General features: G+C 40.9%; 1 protein-coding gene across 1 annotated transcript in view; it reads left to right on the forward strand.

Annotated features, from left to right (window-relative positions):
• The window catches only part of PAK2 (p21 protein (Cdc42/Rac)-activated kinase 2), a 72,176-nt gene that overhangs the window by 49,693 nt on the left and 18,923 nt on the right, over window positions 1-3,560 (forward strand). The window contains exons 8-10 of the mRNA XM_011961180.1: window positions 523-571; window positions 1,046-1,158; window positions 3,075-3,192. Of these exons, the coding sequence (XP_011816570.1) occupies window positions 523-571; window positions 1,046-1,158; window positions 3,075-3,192 (280 nt within the window). The remainder of the gene's footprint in view (window positions 1-522; window positions 572-1,045; window positions 1,159-3,074; window positions 3,193-3,560) is intronic.

The raw sequence follows: 3,560 nt of genomic DNA on the forward strand, positions 1-3,560 counted from the left end.
TAAACCCGGGAGGCGGAGCTTGCAGTGAGCTGAGATCCGGCCACTGCACTCCAGCCTGGGTGACAGAGCGAGACTCTCTCAAAAAAAAAAAAAAAAAAAGAAAAGAAAAAAGAAAATGATGAACTTCAAATACAGGAGAAACACACAGAATATAGATCACCTTTGGGAGGAAGGAGACTGCTGTTGGAGAGGGCTCGTGGGAATCTTCAAATTATTTATAGTTCTTTGTATCTTAATCAGGGAAGTGTATCCATAAGTATATGTTATATATATTTTTTTCTTGATCTTTTTTCCCTACATTTTTGTAGGTCTGAAATATTTCAAACATAAGTTTTGGCCATGAGGATTGTCTCTTTTTCTTCCCCCACCCCCTTTCCTCGTGTTTTTGCTTTTACTCCTTTTAAGCATGTTAGATCGTCACTGTTCTTTAATTCCTTTTCAGTTGCTTGAAGTGTAAAGTCTTTGGATATTGTAAATGCTGGTGATTTGTCAACCTTAAATCTGGCTGTTTTCTCCCTCTAGGGCTTCTGGTACAGTTTTCACTGCTACTGACGTTGCATTGGGACAGGAGGTAGCTACTTTGTCATAATCCTGGATGTTACCATTATTTTGTCATATAGGTGGAAACTAGATAAAGCTGGGAAGAATCAGTAGGCCTGTCTTTTAAGTTGAACATGTTGTAAGAATTGCTCTACGTGTTTTTATAGCACTTCTGTCATTAAGGGGAACAAAGAAGGAATTTTGAGTTTAATGTCATAAATAAGCAAATATTTAAAAATTGTTTTCTCAGCTCAAAGTGAAAAGAGGATTAATTCTTAGTGTTGGACTGACTGGGGGTGTATTAACTTCAAGATAAATCTAAAACTGTTTAGGCTCTATACATTACAAAGCATTGTGTGGAGGCAATGTGCAAGTAAAAGTACCACCTATGAGTAATAGCATTGTGTAGTATACATGCCGTAAAGTAAGTTATTAACTGCTTGGTGTTTGTAATTTTCTAAGAGAATTTGTAAACCTGATTTTTTTAATCGTGTTTTCATTATAGGTTGCTATCAAACAGATTAATTTACAGAAACAGCCAAAGAAGGAATTGATCATTAATGAGATTCTGGTGATGAAAGAATTAAAAAATCCCAACATAGTTAACTTCTTGGACAGGTAAATATGATTAAGTCTCATGGTTTGGGGGGGCAGCTAGCCACTTTAGAATAAACTATCAATGCTGAGAAATAAGAAGAGAGGTAAAAATAGCACACTGCAGTTTTAGAAGGTCCTTCTCTACAAGGATATCACTTGGCAGGTGAGAGAAAGCAGTGAAATGAAGGCCGTAGCTGGTGGTGTTTATATTCATTGCAGATGACCTGAAGTGAAAACATGAATGGTTGGCTGTGATTCATGTCTTGACTGACAGGGGACCGGTCACATGGTTTCTAAACTTGTAGATCAATTTTTATTTCAAATGCTATCCTTTATGGACAAATTGTATGTCTATCCAAACCTCATTTAGTTTAGGAACTAATGTTAAATAACAGACCAAAAAGCAGAATAGAAAATTATGCATATTGGCCAGGTGCCGTGGCTCATACCTGTAATCCCAGCTACTCAGGAGGCTGAGGCAGGAGAATCGCTTGAACCAGGGAGGTGGAGGATGCAGTGAGCCGAGGTCGCACCACTGCACCGCAGCCTGGGCAACGCAGTGAGACTCCATCTCAAAACAAAAAAAAGAAAATGATGTATATTACTACAACTGCGCTTGAAAAAGCAGTCACATATACGAATGAGAGAAGATGAGTTGAAAATGACAACAGTGGTTTTATTGAAGATAGAGGTGATTATAGGTGATTTTCTTCCATATTTAAATTTGTTTAGATTGAGAAAACAGTAATATATTTTGAGACTTTAGCCCTAGTTATGGAGAACATGTTCATAGAAATAAACTTTTCAGACCGGGCACAGTGGCTCATGCCTGTAATCCCAGCACTTTGGGAGGCCAAGGCAGGTGGATCGTGAGGTCAGGAGATCGAGACCATCCTGGCCAGCATGGTGAAACCCCGTCTCTGAAATACAAAAATACAAAATTACTAAAATACAAAATACACTAAAATACAAAATTTAGCCGGGCATGGTGCCACACACCTGTAGTCCCAGCTACTCGGGAGGCTGAGGCAGGAAAATTGTTTGAATCCAAGAGGCGGAGGTTGCAGTGAGCCGAGATTGCGCCACTGCACTCCAGCCTGGCAACAGAGCAAGACTCCATCTCAAAAAAAAATAAAAAATAAACTTTTCAGGTACAGTTCCCTGCTTTTTAAAATAACATTTCAGGGCCGGGCGCGGTGGCTCAAGCCTGTAATCCCAGCACTTTGGGAGGCCGAGACGGGCGGATCACGAAGTCAGGAGATCGAGACCATCCTGGCTAATACGGTGAAACCCCGTCTCTACTAAAAAAATACAAAAAAAACTAGCCGGGCGACGAGGCGGGCGCCTGTAGTCCCAGCTACTCGGGAGGCTGAGACAGGAGAATGGCATGAACCCGGGAGGCGGAGCTTGCAGTGAGCTGAGAGCCGGCCACTGCACTCCAGCCTGGGCGGCAGAGCGAGACTCCGTCTCAAAAAAAAAAAAAAAAAAAAATTTCAAGTCAGCATAGTATGGTGGTTAAGATAAGCCATGGGCTTTGGAATCATTGATACTTGGCTTCAGATTCTGGTTCTGTCACTTACTATTAATAGCTGTGTGACCTTGGATGAGTCACTAACCTTTCCAAGCCTTTGTCTCTTTATCTCTAAAACGGGACTAGTAATTTCTATATTGTAGGATTATTTTAATCACAATGAATCTACGTGCATACTCAAACTACAATTGTGGGCAAACTGTAACTTAAAAATGATTCAGGATCATAACCTCAGTTATTTTTCTGTGCTCTTACATAGCAGCTTTCCAATTTTCTTCCTAACTCTCAAGCTACCAGCTCTCTAGTTTCATTGTTAGGGTATTTAATATTTGAATTCTTCAACATAGAATACCATGTGTTTAGAAAAAATGTAAGTGTGACTGTATTTGGTATGTTGTATTTTTAGTTACCTGGTAGGAGATGAATTGTTTGTGGTCATGGAGTACCTTGCTGGTGGATCGCTTACTGATGTGGTAACAGAAACCTGCATGGATGAAGCACAGATTGCTGCTGTATGCAGAGAGGTAGGTGTGCCTCCTCCTTGATATGTTATGGTGATATGTGGTTAGCAAGAAGTGAACAAAAGGAACTTTTTCTGCACAGTTGTTACTGTGGGAAGTGCTTTCTCTGTATACATTCTCTATAGGTTACTCCATCCCCATGCCATTTCATTCCACGCAGGAGTTTCAGCCCTTTCCTCCAGGTATAAGATAATTTGGGAATGAATTGTGGACCTTTGAAGATCCAGATTCACAAGGAAATTCCGGTAGAGTGATGACGATCATTTACCATCCAAACAGGACGCTTTTGAGAGTAAAAGGGTGGCCGGGCGCGGTGGCTCAAGCCTGTAATCCCAGCACTTTGGGAGGCCGAGATGGGCGGATCCCGAGGT

The sequence above is a fragment of the Colobus angolensis genome, unplaced genomic scaffold (assembly GCF_000951035.1).
Source record: "Colobus angolensis palliatus isolate OR3802 unplaced genomic scaffold, Cang.pa_1.0 Scaffold54, whole genome shotgun sequence".
In the NCBI taxonomy this organism is placed as follows: domain Eukaryota; kingdom Metazoa; phylum Chordata; class Mammalia; order Primates; family Cercopithecidae; genus Colobus; species Colobus angolensis.